Source organism: Oratosquilla oratoria, chromosome 7 (assembly GCF_046742065.1).
Source record: "Oratosquilla oratoria isolate Oo_2021 chromosome 7, ASM4674206v1, whole genome shotgun sequence".
In the NCBI taxonomy this organism is placed as follows: domain Eukaryota; kingdom Metazoa; phylum Arthropoda; class Malacostraca; order Stomatopoda; family Squillidae; genus Oratosquilla; species Oratosquilla oratoria.
In genome coordinates, this window is record NC_134783.1 from 60,457,447 (window position 1) to 60,477,446 (window position 20,000).

General features: G+C 40.4%; 1 protein-coding gene across 1 annotated transcript in view; it reads left to right on the forward strand.

Moving 5' to 3' along the window:
* Positions 1-8,244, forward strand: part of LOC143026931 (uncharacterized) — a 20,143-nt gene extending 11,899 nt beyond the window's left edge. Inside the window, exons 2-3 of the mRNA XM_076187722.1 lie at positions 3,624-3,827; positions 7,222-8,244. Coding sequence (XP_076043837.1) covers positions 3,625-3,827; positions 7,222-7,669 — 651 coding nt within the window. The 5' untranslated portion in view covers position 3,624 and the 3' untranslated portion in view covers positions 7,670-8,244. The remainder of the gene's footprint in view (positions 1-3,623; positions 3,828-7,221) is intronic.
* The last annotated feature ends 11,756 nt before the right edge of the window (positions 8,245-20,000 follow it).

Genomic DNA, 20,000 nt, shown 5'->3' on the forward strand with positions numbered 1-20,000 from the left:
TCAGCACTTCTCTAGTCACCTTTTCCCAGAGCGCATGCGCGGGCGGGCGTGTGACTGTGTGCGGTTGTGTGTGTGTGTGTGTGTGTGTGTGTGTGTGTGTGTGTGTGTGTGTGTGTGTGTGTGTGTGTGTGTGTGTGTGTGTGTGTGTGTGTGTGTGTGTGTGTGTGTGTGTGTGTGTGTGTGTGTGTGTGTGTGTGTGTGTGTGTGTGTGTGTGCGTGCGCGCGTGTCACCTAGTGATACTTTTCCTTTTATCCTGGTTGCCATCAGGATGTTGACTTCGTTTTCATAACATCTTGTTGGTAGCCAAGGAGCCATGAAATAGTGGACCTGTGACGTACGGCCACGGTCAAGCCTTCTCATCTTGGCGAGAGCTCATTTCCAGTGAACACCGATTCTGCTCCCAATACCTCGTCAGAGACTGGTAATAGTGCATTGCACGGTAATCCATCTGATACCATCCCATCATTACAGTATGTTGCTAAATCTCAAAGCTAGCCCACAACCTGATGTTCCATCGTCACAGATGGCGCTGTAAAACGTTCATAAATGACTTCAGGTGTTGAGGAAGGCATGGAATGTCTCCCACTTTCCAACCGATCCTGCTAATTAAATGATTAGAATCTGGCCAATAAGCCTCTTGTCGATAATACCATGATCGATTTATGGAGTGATGTTGAGACCAGTTTGGGCCGAAAAATTGTCAAGTACGACCCAGAGGAGTTGTGTCTGATTCATATCAGGCGACTATCTTGGCCATACAAGTTTTTGGATCTCGTTGGCTTACAGCCAATCTTGGGTCTTTTAGGTTGTGTGGCAAGGAGGTCTATCCTCCTCAGTCTTTTTTTTTTCGTCATTTGAACACTAGAGAAACTAGGAAGGAATTCTTTCTAAAACATGGACACATATTTATCAGAGTTTATAGTGAGCTCCCACTTCTCCAGCTGTGATATAACCCATTGATCTAAATTGCTGCCCACACTGTCACAAAATAACAGTCGTGTTTTACTGTTGGCTAAAATATTTTCAGATCAAACTCTTGATGACAGAATTTCCAGGGTCACACTCGACCACTGGCAGAACATAGGGCCAAATCGGAGCTTATTAGAAAATATAATTCTCCCAAATTCTTAATGGCTTCTTCAACATCTCATTGCCTCAATCTCTTCTTCGCTTGATATGGGCGAACAAGTGATTTTCCACACTTCTCTTGACAGCACGAAGGTTCTTGTCAAAGGGACCTGATGATGTTGACTCCTTTCCCTTCTCTGGTGAATAAGACAATCGCTTTGTTAACCACAGAAACCGAAACCTTTTTTTTTCGATTTTACGTTGACAATTCCACCTCCAGATTGACCCATGATATGGTCTCTGTGGAACTCTGCTCATTCCAGTGCTTCTTTGGTGCGTGGCATCATCAAATGGTCATCAGTGATAAATATCTGGAAACCTGAAACTTAGGAATGTGAATTGATACATGTTAAGTTTTCGAAGTGTAAACATGTGTACAACAGTGTTTTGTTTTGTGGAGTGTCTACTTTTGACATGTTTCTGTATACATACGTATACACCGGTACACACACACACACACACATATATATATATATATCGATTTTCCTTTTAGCATTTGGTGCTGTATATGTATATGCCAGCCCACGGAAGATTCCGCAACAAATCTGATGCGTTGGAAACTTTGATCGGTTGACTAGAAAGCTGAACTTTTCGGCACCTCAACCTCGGCCGGGTATCCATCCGGGAGGCGTCGACGAGCGGCGGAGAGGAACCCATAGGACCCTCGCGGCGAGGAGAGACCCCAACAGAGGAAGGAATGGAAGGAGGGCGGGTGTGCTCATACAGAAGCCCTGTCGGAGCACAGTCCGTAGGGAGAATGGAAGGGGAGGGGAGAAAAGAGGAGGTAGACACGCGAAAGTAGACGAAGTTGTACAAGGTGGAGGTGGAGCGAGTGGGGAGACACGGGGGCATCGATCGGTATGTAGGTCAGCTGTGTTTGTCATCACTTGACCCCCCTCCCCTTCCTCACCTTCCTTTCCCTTCTCCTCCCGTTGCCCCTCCCCCTCCCCAACGCTCTTCCAGCACCGTCTAATAACTTGCTATCCAGTTCCTTCCGTCTCTTTCCTTAATTCGCTCCTCTCACTCTCTCCTTCTCCAATATAGCAGCTCAGTCCCTAGACCCACTTCATTCTGAGCCTCTTTTTAGTAAATGATTCTTTTTTTCACTTCTCTACCTGGACAAGTTTCTCCTCTTTCACCTCCTCCTCCTCCTCTAACTACACTACCTCGTCCAACTTCCTCTCCTCTTCTTCTTCCTCCTCCTCTTTCACTCCCTCCCTCTCCTTCCTTCTCCTACTCTTCCACCACCCCTTACTCTTCCACCTTCTTCTCTTCCTTTCACCTCTGTCTTCCTCTTCCACTCTTCCTCTTCCCACTTTTGCTCCTCCTCCTCCTCCTCTCACTCTTCCTCCTTTCTTCCCCTCTACCTCCTCACTTCCTTCTCCACTTCCTCCCTTGATTCTCTTCCTCCTCCTCCCTCTCTTCCTTCTACTTCTGAACGTCCTCATCTCAATCTACTTCTTACTCCATCTTTCTCTAGTGAGCTCAGCTGAACCCTGGCATCACACGCGATAACTCTCTTCCTCTTCATCCTCTTCTTCTTCTACTTTTTCTTCCTCTTCTTCTTCTTCTTCCTAGTCTACCACCTGCGACGATTCCATTCAGCTCAGTAGATACTCCAAAACAAAAAGGAGGAGGGAGAAAGAGAGGGAAAAGGGAGGAAGTGGAGATGGGGAGGGGAAAGGGAGGGAAGGAGGGAAGGAAGGAGAGGGAAAAGGAGGAGGAGGAGAGGAATACCACTCACGAGATACCACTCATCTCGTCTGATTGGACACCCTCCTCCTTCTCTCCTCCTCCTCCTCCTCTTCCTCCTCCTCCTCCTCCTCCTCCTCCTCTGCCTCTGGACGACGACTAGAGCCTCCTGCCGATCACAGGAATTGATTCTGTGTCAAGAAATACCATCGAGAGGGAGACTCGTCTCTCCGTTATTCTTTCCTCTCCGTTGCCTTTGGCGAACGCTGGACGCCCACGACTCGGCCCGCCCGCCCGCCCGCCCGCCCGTCCCGTTCGCTCGCTCGCTCGCCCGCCCGCCAACCAACTTTCTCTTCTCGAAAAACCAGCAGACACATGAGCCGCCGCCCGACCCATTTCTTTCTTTCTTCGCAGTTTTTCGAGATGTTTGGGAAGGAATGGCGTTTTAGTCGTCCTTTTTTTGAACCAGCAACCTGTTCTTTAGGCTTTATTCTACTAACGCTTGGTGGTTTTGTTCTATTGGAAGGCTGATGGGAGTCCCTCGGTTGACTAAAATCGTCTGACGTGTGTGTCAGCGTCTGACGTCGGCCAAAATGATGTATTGGTAAGAGGGACCTTAGACCATTACAGGTGAACCAGCGTTTAATGTTTTGTCTCGCGACCTTTGTGAGAAAATTTCCTTTTTCCCTCAGCGTGCTGAGAAATGAGCAACTTTCGATTCTTTGTCTTGTGGTCTCGTAATGATTCGCACGGGGAAATCTGATCCGCTTCTATGGAATCTAAATTCTTTGACGATTTTCAGAATGTTTCGTCTTGCCGTGGTTGCGGTCCTGGTGGCTGTGGTCGCCGCACAACGGCAGCTGATCCAGCCCAACCTATCCGCGTGCATCAACCGCGTGCGGCACACAAGCCGCGTGCGCAACGGTCATCACTACTTCTTCTCGTGGGCTCACGAACCGACGAAGAACCACGAGAGAGACTGGCTTGACGGAAGGAACATATGCAGGTGAGACACCCCCAGGAAACGCTTCATTTTTCCGATTCTGTTTTTTTCAATACATGCACACACACGTATACACCGTTGAAAATATTAGTAGACTACTGAAGACAGAGGTATTTTGTTCGGTTGAACGTTATCAAAACAGACCGAAACACAGCTCCCGTTCCCGTCCTTAGGTTCACTTTCTGTGACTTTTTCCCCGAGATGAGCTAATATGACTTAACTTGTCCTTACCTGATTCCCTTACCTGGTCAAGTGAATGGCAATGATAGTTGCAAACAGATAGATGAAATTGTAAATAAATTAATAAATGTAAATATATAACTAAGTAAATAAATAGATAAACAAGTAAACAAATAAAATCAATAAATAAGAGAATAAAATCATAAACAGAAGGGTAATTGACTCGCTGGATATGTGCACTATAGAGGAAAAACAATAATGAAATTATTAATAACAACAACTACAACAGTAAAAACAACAATGACATTAGTCTATCTATCTATATACCAAGGCTTTTTCCCCTTTACAAGGGAGGTAGCCAAAAAGGAAAAGGCATAAAATTATTTCCATCCATTCCATCCCCGAACAGTACAATAGAATATTATGAGATATCATGCAATAGTACAAAACGTAAAAATATAACATAATGAAGAGATAAGTAAATTATATTAGAATGCAGTTATAATGCAATAATACAATGATGAAATAATATGATAATGTTATAACCTAGGGATATTATAATATAATGATATATTGATATGATAATGTAGTAATATGATGATATAATAGCATAAAGATATTATAATATAATGATATATTGATATGATAATGTAGTAATATGATGATATAATAGCATAAAGATATTATAATGTAATAATATAATAGTATAATGATATGATAATGTAATAGCATAATGATATAATAATACAATAAAATTATAATACAATGATATAATAATGGAGTAGTATAATAATACAGTAATATAAGAGAATAATACAATAATATGATGATATAATAATGTATATAATAATAGTATAAAAATATACTATGTATAATAATATTATATATGATAATATAGTAATACAATAATATAATATAATAAAATAATCATATAATAATATAGCAATATAATGATATAACTATGATAATATAACAATATAGTATTACAATAATATAATTATATGATATAATAATATAATAACATAATAACAATGATATAACAATATATCATGCTATAAAAGTATAACAATATAGAAATATATGTTATAATGATATAGGAATGACATATGATAGTATAATAACATAACGTAATATCATAATTTAACAATATTATGTAGTAATATAATAATAATAACAATAATAGTAATGATAATAATGATAATAATAAGGATAATAGCAATGATAATAGTAATAACAATAATAATGATATTGATAATAATAATAGTAATGATAATAATGATATTAATAATGATAATGATAATAATGATGATGGTGGTATTGATAATGATAATTATAATAGTAATGATAATAACAGTAATGATAATAGTAATGATAATAGTAATGATAATGATGATAAAAATAATAATGATAATAATGTTGATAATAATGATGAGGATAATAATAATGATTATAATAATGATGATAATAATAATGATAATAATAATAATAATGATAATAATATACATGTATGTATGAATGCAAAATTTGCACAGGAGAAAGGAATCTTGAAGATAATAAGTCCTGTAGCGTTTTACATCCTCAGACGGGTATATAGTAACAAGTGTATTATAAGTGTGGTTAAATATACAATCATAAAGGAACAGAGACGAAGAGGAGCAAGAGGGGGGGAAACATATAGGAATGTGGAGAGGTGGATCGAAGTGGATCACTCCACCTGATTACTGCTAGGTCAAAGTTGCTGGTACGCCTTAGTCAGATTTTGGGGTTGTTTCTTCAAATATCGGAGATTTACAAACTTTGAAGAATCCCAATAAAGTTGTTTTTGGCTGACGAAAGGTACAAATAAAAGCAAAACAACGGCTAAACGATCGATTCCATTTATCCGAAAGACGAAAGTGTATCTCATCAGATCACATCCTTTAATTTGAGATCTCCCCTCATCTCTGTTATGATCCTGAACACTCTTGGAAGTAGACCGATGCAAACAATTTATAGAAAATAAAAATCATACTCTACATGACAATGTTAAATAAAACTGTAAAGAAAGAATGCACTGGCAGTCGATCTTTTTCTTCATGTCAAAACGGAAAGTAGAGTAAATGAATAAAAGGTGCGCAGAACAAATGTATAAAGGAATATATCAGTAACATATTTAACAAATAAATAATAGATTAGATAAGTAAATACATACATGATAAATGATTAAGTATATAAGTAAATAAAGTGACGCATTCATTAATCAATAACGAGATTTTACATGCAATCTTCTCTGAGGAAAGTTTCTTCCAATAATTAAGTACGTGGTTGGTAAATCTAGTCCTACCTTTTACTATTGAATTTATATGATGGCCATATAGTTTTATTTTATTCTTTAATGTTTTATTATAATCATTGTGAAGAGGTTTTCAATTTTATATCAGTCCACCAGAATCTTGATAACCTACTTCTCTCTTTTAGAGATTTTTTTTTTTTTTTTTTTTTTTTTGGTATTACAGACAGTTTTTAAAGGATGTCATCTTTGTAATTTTGTAATCAAATTAGAAGCTCGTAACCTACCCGTTTATGAAATGTTAATGTATGATATACAGAAACGTTACCGAAACGGCAACTCCTAAATGTGGACGAGTTATTAATTATCTCTATGATTAAATAATGATAATTAGATTCTTGAATGCAGAAGGTTGTGATATCAGTTGCACAATCTTCTTTGCTTTCTCTGAGGCAGAAATTCATCACTGATGTGATTCAGTATCCTTACAAATAATCACAAACCAAGAACAGATTTACATTTTTAGAAGTTTTGCCAAGGATTCGAACCCTGACCTATGCATAGATAATCACGAGGTCAAGACGCTAGCGACTAAGCCACGTGCGATGATTCAAAAGGATTGTACAAGTCCCCGAACACGCTTCACGTACCATCAAAAGATCTAGTCTCATTATCACCCAATCCCCGTATTACGTGAAGCCTGGTCGGGGAGTTGTACAGACCTTTTGAACCATCGCACGTGGCTCAGTCACTAGTGTCTTGACCTCGTGATTATTTACGCACAGGTCAGGGTTCGAATCCTTGACAGAGCTTCTCAAAATGTTCATAAACCAAAAGTCTTCTATTCTCTGTTTTACTTGAATCTCATCCCAAACAATTTCTATTCTCACATCTTGGAAGGCTGGGTAATGATGAAAGTTAATGGAGCATTTTCTCTCTCTCTTACAGGAAGCACTGTCAGGATCTTGTCAGTTTTGAGACCCCTGACGAGGCTAACTTCGTGTACAACGAGATGCAATCGGCCAACGTCCCCTATATCTGGACCTCAGGCCGTAAATGCAATTTCGAGGGCTGCGACCGCCCAGACCTCTTGCCCTCCATTGTCAACGGCTGGTTCTGGTCCGGTTCTGACGTCCGCATCGCGTCGACGAACTCGAGCACGGGGTGGAGGGGTGACTGGTCCCAGACGGGAGGTGCCAGCGTGCCACAACCAGACAACCGCGAGTTCCAAAGTGGAAATGATGAGGCTTGCATCGCTGTCCTCAATAACTTCTACAGCGACGGCTTAAGGTGGCATGATGTAGCCTGCAACCACATTAAGCCTTGGGTCTGCGAAGATTCCGATTCCCTGCTCGGCTTTATGAGAAACAAACACCCAGAGGCTCAGATCCCCTAAAAAGACCCCCAATTTTTAAAAAAGGGGCGTCGGCGTTACACCCCTCTGCTCCTGTCTGAATCAAACCTGCACCAGAAAAGTTTACCGAATGACGACGTCGTCTAGTGACGTTTTTGTTGTGTTGAACCTTTCCGTCCTAAATGTTGTGACAAACGCAGCACACACTGGCCCTGGTGCCGACGCGTTCCCGCCCTAACACCTTCCCCCATTAGTTGTCCTCCACCCTTAACTTATTTCTACCTTTGTAGCTGTTTCCTTTTAGAAAAAAAAAAGCTTAATGGAAATGAAAAAAAAATATTGCGTATATTTGGCAGTACATATCAGTGTTTCAGAATAACCCAGTAAGAAAATTATATTTAGATGTAGATTGAAACCTAGAGTCGCTGTATAGCGTTTAGGCTTCTACGTCAGCTATATTTATTTTTTATTTTTATTTTTTCTACAACCAATATCATTTAAGAATGAAAGGTTAGATTTTAATCGGCAGGATCCGAAATATGCAATCTTTTTTGTAAATACACTTCCAAATTTGCAATTTCTTTGGAATGAATGTATAGTGAAATAAATATATCTGGAAATTATTTGCAGTAAATTCTTACCTCTGACACATCTCCGAATCGACGACTCGAAGGTCATCGGACGCACTTTGAACAGCGTTCAGTGACCAAACTACTTTGATTTTGTATAGAAAATATCATCATACAATAATTGTTTGGGGGAAATAAATGCATAATCCAATATGTTTATATATCTATCGAAATAAATAATATGTGAGGACGGAGTATTTATTAGTACGACATTACACTTGTTGAAGTTTTTTGTAAGTACTTGAAAATTACTGTGCCAAACGAAACGTCGTCTTCACGTGTTGTTTATTTCGATTGACTTGTCGTCAACTTCCACTCTCATACACGTTCATAGGTGTATACACAAATACAATTCTACACAAACGAACTTACATACGTTTATTTAGGTGCACATACTGAATTATATGCATATACATACATGTGCATACATGCACGTTCACATGTATATGTACGTTCATATGTATATATGTAAATTTATATGCAAATGCATAAACATATGCATATACATACACACAGACATTTATTGATTTGTATATGTATATATATATATATATATATCAAAGTCAGCCATCCTAAGTCCACTGCTGAAGAAAGGCCTCCTTCATAGCATTCTATGATTCACACGACTGCGCCAACCTCTGCCATGTCACTCCTGCAAATTTATCGATCTCGTATCTCCAACTTCTATCTGGTCTCCCTCTTCCACGCTTCCCATTTCGCGGCGTCCACTCAGTAACATACTTGCTCCATCGCTCATCAGTCGCTCGTGCTAACTTACCTGCCCAATTCTATTTTCTCTCTTTTACTGCTTCCACAATATCTTTCACTCCAGTCTGCTCTCTCACCCAACTTGCTCTCTTTCAGTCCTTCAGCGATACTCTCACCACTGATCTCTCCATTCTCCTTTGTGTAATCCTTGGTTTTGTCTCGGTCACTTTCGTCAGTTTCTAAGTGTCACATCCGTAGACTATTGCTAGTAGTATTCATTGACTGTAAACTTTTCGTTTCAAACATAAAGGTAGAGAGCTTCTCACGATCTCTTTATATTTATCAAACATTTTCCAACCAACTGTAATACTCATTTTTGTTTCATTATCAATGATCTTTAGTCACTTTTACCTTCTGGCCTAAATAATCATACTCTTTAACTTCTTCAAGACTCTCACCATCGATTAATCTCTTTGCTTTGAACTTTCGTGTTGAATATTACTTATGTTTTATTCTTATTCATTTTCATACTTTCTTTGATACTTTCCTTGTTCAGATCACTCAGCACATCTTGCAAGTTTTCTGCTCTTTCTGAAATAAGAATAATGCCACCCATATACATCAAGTTATTGAAACATTCGCCACTAATCTTTAGATATTTCTCTTCCCAACTCAGCCCTCTGAAAATGTCTTCCAAGCAAGCTATAGATAATTTGGGTGAAATTGTATCCTCTTGTACTCCTTTTTCGATCTTTATCTTCACTATATCTTTATGTAATCGGATTACTTTTCTCATAAATCTTTTCTAGCACCCCTACGATCTGTTTGTTTGCACCCGGCTTTCGTATTGAGTTTAATATTGATACTTGTTCTACCAAGTCAAAGGCCTTCTCGTAATCAACAAAGCTAAAGGAAGAGGTATATTGTATTCTGTCGTTTTCTCGATTGTTTGATTCAACGCCTACAAATGGTCTAGAGTCGAATATTCTCTTGGTTGGTTTCCGTCTAAAACTTGACTTAGTCTATTTGTAAGGGTCTTGGAGAATGCTTTATATACATTTGATGACACGCTAATCGCTCGGTAGTTACTAAGGTCTTTCTGGTCTCCTTTTTTATGAGGCAAAATCGCTATAGCATTGCAACAGGATTTAGGAACGTTTTCTTGACGTAAACATTGGGCGCTCAACTGAGCTAATTTACAATGAACTTCTTTCCCTGCGTCATTCAGAAGATCCATCGACATACCATCTTCCCCAGGTGCTTTACCTCGTTTCATATATCTTTGGGCAAACTCTACTTCCTTGTAACTTCTGGTACACTACTAACATCTACAGATTAATTTACTGACTCAACTACTGTCTATGGCGAGTAAAGTTCTCGGTAAAATTCTTCGACTCCTTTTACCATTATGTCTCTGCATCCAATGATCTCCCCATTTCTATCTGTCATAGATATAATTTTCTGCCTCCCTAAAGCTAGTCTGCGCTCGACCCCTTTAATATTTTCATATTTACGAATAGTTTCTTCTATTCTATCCATGTTTCTCTTTCTTTTCTCTGGTCTCTGCTTTTTGTTGATAAGTTAATCTCTCCTGCTTTTAATCTGCATAGTCCTTCTTCTTTTGATTAGGTCGTTTGTAGTTTTGGAGTATCTGTTTTCTCTAATGCCCTTTGTACTTCCTACTTTTTCTGCCAAGTCCCCACTGATATTAACTAAATTAAAATCCATACCTTCGACGGTGTCTTCCTTATTTTTTTTAGAGTTTTGAATCTGTTTTTAAATTCTAACTTAAATTTCTTCTTGTTATCCTTAACTTTTGTAAGGTTTGTTTTCTTTTTCAAAACTAGTTTATTTCTCTCAGCTCTGAAATTGAATTTAGCTGTGTATCCTACCATACTATGGTCACCATTTATATTTATTTTATTCATGACCGTGACTTTGCTAACGCTCTTGCTCTCATCTCCTAATATGAAATCTATTTCGTCCTTTGATGTTCCATTTGGACTTCTTCGGGTCCATTTAAGACCTGCATGTTTTTGGAAGGAAGTGTTCAATATTCTCATGTTCAAGAGGTAGACGCGAGGAACCTGGGCCCAAGGGCATGTCCGTGGTGCCCCTCCAAATTTGGGGCGGGGGTGCTTTTCTCCCGTTTTTCGCTTTTGGGCCTCTGGCGCCCGTACTGTTGGCCTGAGCGGTGTCCAAGTGGACCCCACAGGAGCCCTGGCCCCCCTCGACCTGTGGGTGAGATGGTGGGTAAATCGGAGCAGGTGACCAAAATGACCCCCGAGAAAAACCCATGGATTTTCGGGGTCATTTTGGTCACCTACCCCGATTTACCCACCATCTTACCCACAGGTCGATGGGGTCCAGGGCTCCTGTGGGGTCCACTTTGACACCGCTCAGCCCAACAGCACGGGCGCCAGAGGCCCAAAAGCAAAAAACTGGAGAAAAGCACCCCTGCCCCAACTTTGGAGGGGCACCACGGACATGCCCTTGGGCCAAGGTTCCTCGCGTCTACCTCGCCGTCCAACGTGGCCGACTATCTCCCTCTAGGCTAAGTTTGGGCCAAATCGGTCACCTGGAGTTTTTTCCGGGTCATTTTGGTCACCCGCTCCGATTTACCCACCATCTCATCCACAGGTCGATGGGGTCCAGGGCTCCTGTGAGGTCCACTTGGACACCGCTCAACTCAACAGTACGGGCGCCAGAGAAAAACAAAGTTGGAAAATAATAATACCGACAGTTTAGTTTATAAAATCCCTTGCTCAGGTTGTGAAAATGTTTATATTGGAGAAACGCACAGGAGTTTGCCAACAAGACTTAAAGGACACAGAGCCGATGTCCGTCACCACCGCAACGCCAGCGCATTCGTGAACCATAATGAAGAAAAAGGACACCTACCAAAATGGGATGAAGCAGATATATTACACAACAATCTCAGTAAGAAACAGAGGAGAATTGTAGAAGCCATATACATAGCCACAAATAAATGCACAAATAATAGAATATGGGATATTAAATTATAAAGAATAAGAGTACTCCATGCAGCAACAGAATGGAGGAAGTCAGGACACCAGATCACCCGTACCACCACACAGAGCGTCAGTTCGACCAGCCCACACGATTTCCAGCCCCCGTGAACAGGAATTGACCTATCCTCATACCCTCTTTCTCCTCACACATTTTGTATTTAATGTCAGTTGTTCTGTAGTGCAAACATTCTTTCAGAGGAAGCACCACCTTGCGAAACTAGTCAAAGAATAAACTCTTGTTCTACTTGTGCGTTTCCCTCTACTCCTCGCACAACCTGTCAGGATGTCTTCACATTATATATATCATATATATATATATATATATATATATATATATGTTCTATACATAAATCTATCTATCTATCTATGCACCAGGAGGCTTTTTCCTTTTTATAAGAGACATAGCCAAGTCAGTCACGTGGCTACTTCCACCCATTCCATTCCCATCCGCCATCTTTTTCTTCCTCTCATCTTAGCTCCTTGTAGATACATTGGTCATCCCTGTATTCCGCCCAATGCCCTAGGTCAAAAGCAATGCAGTAGGGTACAGCACATCCACAGCAAAGCCGCTTCACTTAATCGACGACCCCGCCTTTCTGTCCCCTCATGTAGAAAAAGAGAAGGCGAGGAGAAATCCCTTTGGGCTGCGTCAAAATATCATTCACACATATGCACCCCAGTCCCCTATCCCACGTTCCTTCCTTCCTTGCATAATAGTATCATCTATACACAGTCTCTCTCCACTTATCCCTATCTCCTGCCATCTCCCTTCCTTGCTCAACAGACATTCCACTCTTTCTCAACGTTCCCTTCACCCCATCCATTCATCTCATCCTCTGTCGTCCCCTAAAGTTCACTCCCTCAACCTCTGCCTTCTACACCTGCTTTTATCGTCAGAACTCTCGCAGCAATCGACCAGAAGGTCATAGGATCTTCACCTCTGGGGAGTCCAGGAGTGGTAGAAACTGTGGACCGTGGCTTTACAAAGATTGTCTTGGGGCTGTTTTCAAAAGTGTCATATAGCCAAACGATACTAATTTTTTAACGAAATTTGAAGACTGCCCGTGTTGGGTATCAAATGCCAGATTTCTTTTATCATACACAGGAATTAAATTAAATTACAAGAAAAAAATTAAGGTTTATTATATAACTAAAGTAAAATTTGTAGTTCTTTACATTCAAAATATACACAAAATTGTCTTAGCATATTTGTTCACTGGTTATAGTTCTTGTATAAAAGGCAGGATAATTTTGATTTTCCAAACATGAAATTTATGAAAGATCTTGAAATACATGGAAGAGTAACGCCGTATGTGGTATAGTTTTGTATTCTTCTGGGTTAATTAATTTTGTTAATATATCAATCAACCTGTCGGTTAATTGTCTTCTGAGTTTCTAGGTACACTTTATCATTTATACACTAACGATGTACACAACTTAAGTCACGCACACAAGAATCTATAAAGTGTTCAGCCTGAGAAAATCACAAGGATGGCTTAATCCGTCTTGGCAAAATTGTAGGAATGGTGCGAAATCCACGTGAAACATTGAGCGTGTTGGAATAGATGTAGTTGTGAACGTATCTACAGTATGGTAAGTCACTACCGCATTTCATATGAGGATGCTGGATTCGAGTCCTTAGCAGTACTACATATCAATTTCTGCATGTCAGCCTTTGATGGCTTAGAATTAAAGTGCATTGTGTTCGTTATTATGTATCTCTAATCACTGGGACCCATTCAGTGTTGTACAATATATATATATATATATATATATATATATATATATATATATATATATATATATATATATAACTGCTTTCATGGGCCTTTTTGAAAAGGCAAAATCCTATTTAAATCTAGACTTACCATAGTTTCTGTGTAGTTTTTGTTTGTCGTGCTGTTTTCTCCATCCCGGCCTGGATCCATAAAATTTCTATAAAACCAAGATATACGTGAAGTGTTGATATCCTGTCTTCTGAATCCATTTTCAGTAAGTCAGTACAGTAGTCATATCAACATTATATTTTTTCTTCCCTCACTTGCTATATAAACATTTCGTATTCCACTGAACTAAATTGTTTATTGTTATTATGAATGCTGGAGTGATTTATCAAAATTAGATTAAAAGATCAATGACAATTTACGGCAAATCGTAAGATCATATTAGTCTTGTGAGTCCCGGTCTTGTTCATGACATGTTCCCATTTCTTTCGAAATGTTCCACAGACCCTGAAGTCACTTTAAACCCTCTGCGTAGGGAAGATCTTTATCACACTGAAAAAAATCACCAATTTGTCGCCGATGGATGAATAGGAGTCGTTGGGAAAGCAGTTAAAAGTTGTAAACTTTCAGAAGGATGATCACTTTGTCGATGGAAACTGTGACTCTAGGTCTAGGAGGTAGGATTTCTCCGTCTCCAGATCCACCTCTCTTCAGAATGACTCCCTGTACTTGCCTGAATGAAGTCATCCAAGTCAGCTAATCCATTGCTGAAAGAATTAGACAACGGCTTCTTATTTACACTAGTTCCACTTATTCCGCCTCCACTAAAGTCTTCTTGCAGATCTTGTGCACCCCGTAGTTGTGTGTTTTTATTGGCGTTGTTATGAACGCCACTCACTCCTTGCGAACCCAATGGTTTCTTAAGTATTGCATTGTTCAGGAGATTATTTCTTCTGATTTCTCTAAGGATTTGTATCCATTCTCTTACATTCCTGGTCCTCTGTCTATGCGGAAGGCCCTTCCAGATCCAGTGATCCAACTTGCCACCAGAGAATCTTTTTTGGTTATCTGTGGCAAGAGGATCTTCGTTAGATGGTCGTGTTATGGCAGTGCGAGGTTGTCCGAAGAGGAAGGAGTAGAGGGAATGCCCCTGAATACCCTTCTTCTGGTCAGGAGCTCCATCTGCACCCACTACTTGTTCAAATACGGAAGGACTTGAAGTTTGTTTTAATATTCTATCAGGTTTACCCGTTTGTGACAAATTTTCATCTTCTCTGGCAGGTGAAAACGTAAGTGCTGGGGAAATTGGCACAAAAGAAGGAGTGTTTCTATTGGTTGTTCCACCATGATGTCCAGTGACGATGTCAGATTTAACAGAATGAAAAACACCACTTTTGGATGTTTCTGGCCAGTGAGGTTCAGGAGGTACTAAAGGGACGGATTCAGTTGTAGGAAAAGATCTCAAAGTTGAGACTGTTTCCCTACTATTCTTTACAGAAGCTTTAATAAAGAACTTGGATGGTGAACCAGAAGTGGACGGCTTGACAGGTTCGTTCGTGTATATAGGTGAAAGAAACGACAGTTGTTTCTTCTCCTCGGAGTTTCCATTTCTAATACCACCTCCGTCTTTTTCAAGTATTACTTGCTTCCTACGACGTATACCATGGATAAGGGCATCAATATAAGAATCGTTAAAACTAAATTGTTCATATATTTTTTGAGCAACTTCTTCCACATTTGGTGTTGCATCTTCTTGTTTCAATAAATCGAAGAGTAAAGTGTTATTGTTTGAAATGTTGGACAAGACTTGAATCGTATTGGAATTATTGTAGTGAATGTGTTGGTTATTCCGGTTTTTCCCTAAGATTTGGGGCGGAGGGTGTTCATAGTCTAAGGAATCAACCAGAGAAGCTTCAATGAAGCCCGACAAAGAAGAGACACCATTCTTTTCTGAACCCGGAGCGATAACATTAGTTGGAAGTACTTTAGATGCCTTGCTAAAGTGGTATCTAGAGAGATCATGCGTTTTGTCAGGGAGCTCGGTTTCTCTTTGAGGATACTCATCGGCTTTAAACTGTTCAATTCGAGCCGCTAGTTCAAGCTCTCTCGCTCCATGATCTGTTATGTCAAGATTCGTTCCCTGGAGTTCAGCTTGAATTGGCAGGATGCTTGGAGATTTAACATCAACAAATTCTAATGGCGTATTTTTCCTGTTCCTAAATCCCGTAAGGAGAATACTAAATTCCCCTTTTTGTTGTGGAAGTATGAGGCTGTGCGTACTATTGGACAAAATCACCAAAAAGTCATGAAGAACATGCGAGTTTGGTGCTGATGGGATAGTGAAAGAGACCTGTGACGGAATAGGTGGAGACAGAGTCGTTGGATGGGTGATTCTATTTGAGGGAGTAAAAGTAGTTGGTAAAACTAAGTTGTCAACAAAGGTCGTGGGTGAAACGAAGGTTTCTCTTGGAGTAGGTGATGTAAACTGATCAAAAGATATACTGGGTGTGGTAGGTCTAGGGTCAGCAATGCCATCAATCTCGGTAGACGGTATGGAAGAAGGCAGGGGGGAGCTCGATGCACGGGGCCAAAAAAGGGTATCAGGGGAAGGGGCTATGCTGAGATCTTCTGCTGGAAGGAGAGTGGTGTGTGAAATAGATGCAAAATCAGTCAGGTTCTGAACGTAGTCGTCATGCAGAAACCCGTGCATGCTCTCATCCATTTCTCTATCCCTAAATCCAGATGACTCAGTTCCTAATAAAAATGAGTTGTCCAAATCATTTGCAGAGCTATTGCCAGGTATAAATGAGTGAGAATTAGCTTCATTGGTAAAAACATCCTCATCAAAATTGTTGGAGTGAATACTCACATCAGTGATCGGGGTGTCGCTGTCAGGATGAAAATTTTGAAAAATTACAGGGTCTGTAGAAGAAAAGTTACTATGACTATCTGAAGAAGCGTAGGCAGGTCTGGTAGTAGGATCGATTAGAAGAATGTTGGCCGATCCAGGAGGCTCTAGGTAAGTAGGAGTAACAACAGAATCAACGAACTCAAAATCGTCAATACTGGTAAAGGGAACGCGGGAAGAAGTAGCTGAAGAAATTCCATTAGAACTGTTTGAGATAGAGAGGCTGGACCCTGAAGTAGGTATAGTGGTAGTTGATGCTTTAAAATGAGAGTCAGAAGAACTCACAAAGACATTGTTGGTGGGACTTGAGTGGGGTATGTTTACAGTATCGGAGGGTGAGGTCTCAGGTTCAGTTGAATATGCGTAATCCTCAAGTTGAATGTTGGTAGGAAAATTAGACTGGAAGTTAGCATAGTCGTTTGAGAAAATTTTCTCGGTGACAGTAAAGGAGTTTTTGTGACCCGTGGTAAAAGAATTGAGTAGGGGTGCGTTGACGGGTTCAGTCGAAGTATTATCAACAGGGTCGTGGAGGCGGAGATTAGGAGGACTGTCCAAAGATAAATCGACGGTGCTGGAGAAGTTTTTGGCACTATTTGAGTCCGAAGATTCCACAGGAAATAAATTGTCAAATCCGTTAGAGGATATGTTGGATGAAAACCAGGAGAAATTATTCATAAGACCAACAAAGGGAATGTCTATAAGGTCAGTAAAAGACAAATCTGAGGAAAAGTTCGTAGAAGTGTCAAAAGTATCTCCTGGTAGTATGTCAAAAAGAGGGATTGAGTCGTTATACTCAGGAAAATCGCCCGCCTCGCCATCCAGCAAGCCCCATTCGGGGTCATAGGCCGTGAATAGTCCCTCAAAAGACTTGAACTCTGTGTCCCTTGAATGAATATTTTCGGGGTCCGTTGAGTCGTTATTGGTGACCGTTTTCTTCGGTATGATGGATGTCTCTGATTCAAAGGATTTATTTTCATTTGTTGATATAGTGGATGTGAAATCTCGTTCAAAAAAATCCTCTGCACTCGTAGAGACAGTCGGGTGTTCAAAAAAATTAGAACTCGTTGGCTTATTGAAGATGAATGTGTTTTCCGGTGTGTCTGGTACATTGGTAACAGTAAAATCTATAGAACTTTCAGGAGTTGAGATTGATACAACTTCGGAGGTAGCTGAAAGACCTCTACCTGAAGATGAATTTTCAGTAGGGAAGATTGTAGGACTAGGTATGAGTACTCTTTCTTTATTCCGAAACAGTTCACCTGAGGCAAGATTCTCCCGTAGCTGGAAGTCACTTGGCAAAGAAAAATCTAACGATGGTATGTCTTCCGGTGCTTCAGAGTACTGAGGAGTCAATCCTTCATGCTGAAAGTGTTTTACGTTTTCCAAATTATCCTTTGGAAGTATTTGCGAATTTGGGTCTGTTGAAGAAACGGATTCTGCATGTGGATCTTTACCAACAGAGGGCTCTGTTTGGGAAGCAATTTGTAATGAGTCTGAAGATGAAACTAAAGAAGTAGAATTATTTGAGACCGGAACCTCTGCAAATAAATTAGACTCTCCAGTGTCTGAGGTTGTAGACAATGAAACAGAAGTTGTAATGGCTGGAGGAGATGTACTACCGACCTCTGGAGGAGGGGACGTGTTGGATGGAAACAAAACTGAGATAAATGAGGGAAAAGTTGATGGCTCGATCGGATCATGTGGTGAAATTGATGACGAGACATTTGATTGAATAAAGGGTGGAACAGGTGTGGGAAAGGTTAAGGGATTCTTTGGTGTTCCAGATGAGGCTTCACCAGTTATGGCTGGTGGAATGTCGATCAGAGAATTTATGTCTCTGTCTGGTCGAATATAATAAGGGGCAGCTGCTAATGTTCCTGGGTAAATGTCAGAAGGATGAGATTGTTGAAAATCTGGTAGAATGACTGGTGAAAATGGTCGGGTATCTGATTGATTAGAACGAGTTCCTAAAGACTGGGAAAGTTGTGAGGTGTTTTCATCTACTTGAGTCGAACCAGAGTCGGAGGTGGCAGGAAGCCTTAAGATTTTCAAATGAGGACTCACAGGAGGACTTAGTACGACTCCAAAAGGCCAAAGATCAACATTCTCATCATAGTCAAGGGATTCAGGAGCAACGTTGCCTTGAAGCAACTTCGACCTCTTTGCAAGGCCAATTTCTGTACTTGAGTAGTCTGTATCCCGGTGACTCGAAAGACGTTGGTTGGATTCATCATGTTCTTTTGTTCCAAAAAATGCACCAACTGGAGCTCCTAAGTTCTGGGGTAAATTGTAGTCATAATCTTCCTCATCATAATAATCACCATACTCTTCGAAATTAGTATAATAGCTATCATAATTTCCTCTTGCCCTGTCTCCCTGGTACTGGTAAGCATTGGAGTTAACAACTATAGTTTTAATCTGCTCTTTACCTCTCGTCTTTGGGACGAGACGATCGCCGAACATGAGTGGTTTGGTTTTGTGATGACTCTGGGATGTGTTGCCAAATGCACTGGCGTTTCTGATGGAGTGGTAAGGCAAAAGTAGACCTGCGTAGGCAGCTGGGTGCACGTCATTGAAAGTAGATTCTGAGTAGTCATATGGAATGCTTGGGTCTGGTACTCCTTCCCTGGCCGGGGGAGGCGAGTCGAGGGCTCTCCCATAGGAAGGTTCACTGCTAAATGTCAAAGGACTGGGTACAATGAGCGGTAATCTTGCTGATTCAGCTGGGACATTGTCACCACGATCCCAACTCACGTGGCTCCGGAAAGGAACCTGAGGTTCTCGCTCTTCATCATCGACTACAGTTGATGACAGCGAAGAAAATAACGGAAAACTTTTTCCATCAGGATTCCTCTGGCTGACGAGTTTTGCGGATGTTGGAAAATCCTCGATAACGGGAATAAGAGGCTTGTCTTGAAGGGACGGCGGGTCAAGGCTATAGGAGGCTTCCTGTGTACCATTCTTTTGTATGACCGGGTCTGGTTCACCGGGCAGGCGAATGTCTGCCGATGTCAGGCTCGTCAATACCATGAGGGCATGGGCGATCGCCGGCATCTGCAATATACCTTTGAATTAGTGAGATGTTTTTACAAATTTTCATTGATATAGTACATTTTGGTGATTATGTTTCATTATGATTTTCACTGTAAATAGAATTTGTCTAGTGTTAACGTTTAATATCTTATCATCAAGGTAGTATATCTAGGGTTATTACATTTAAGCTGTTTTCTTCTATGAATAGATCAATTTTAGAATTTCAACAGTTCAGACATGATAAAATCTGACAATTCTACTACCTAAATTCCACAGATCCTTGATGCATGAGCAATATATTCATCTTTATTAATTGTACTTCACTACTATGAAATAGCA